The sequence below is a fragment of the Bison bison genome, unplaced genomic scaffold (genome assembly GCF_000754665.1).
Source record: "Bison bison bison isolate TAMUID 2011002044 unplaced genomic scaffold, Bison_UMD1.0 scf7180017864068, whole genome shotgun sequence".
Taxonomy (NCBI): Eukaryota; Metazoa; Chordata; class Mammalia; order Artiodactyla; family Bovidae; genus Bison; species Bison bison.
In genome coordinates, this window is record NW_011494640.1 from 2,108,747 (window position 1) to 2,109,212 (window position 466).

General features: G+C 51.7%; 1 protein-coding gene across 1 annotated transcript in view; it reads left to right on the plus strand.

Moving 5' to 3' along the window:
* The first annotated feature begins 252 nt into the window (after positions 1–252).
* The window catches only part of KPNA6 (karyopherin alpha 6 (importin alpha 7)), a 55,593-nt gene continuing 55,379 nt past the window's right edge, over positions 253–466 (plus strand). Inside the window, exon 1 of the mRNA XM_010836900.1 lies at positions 253–353. Within this exon, the coding sequence (XP_010835202.1) occupies positions 350–353 (4 nt within the window). The 5' untranslated portion in view covers positions 253–349. The remainder of the gene's footprint in view (positions 354–466) is intronic.

Consider the following 466-nt stretch of genomic DNA (forward strand, 5'->3'; position numbering starts at 1 on the left):
TTTTTGGAAGAAAAAGTTTCTAGGGGAGGAGAACTCACTACAAACAGGAAATAGTAGAAGAAGCTGAGAAATCTTAAGCAGCTTAACTTTATTTAGTAGGTGTCCCTCCCAGTTTTCCTCCACCCACTCCTTTCATATCTCATCCCAGTTCGCCGCCTTTAGCAGCTGCGGTCTCTTTAAACGAGCTCGTCTGTGTGAACTAGAGGTTGGGGCCAAAAGCGCGTTTCTTCCCGGGATTGAATGTTAAGTTGTTTGTCCATTCCGGGCTGCCGTCCTGCAGATCCGCCATATTGTCTGCTGAAGGTGCCGCTGAAGCTGCCGCCGCCAAGTAGAAGCGAGCGGAGCCGCGATGGGTGAGTAAGGAGACCAGGCAGTTGGGGATTCGGGCTGAGACAGTCTCGGGGCTTGGAGTCTGGCGAGAGCCTGTCTCCAGGCTGTAGAGGATGTCTAAACCTCCTCCAAATAG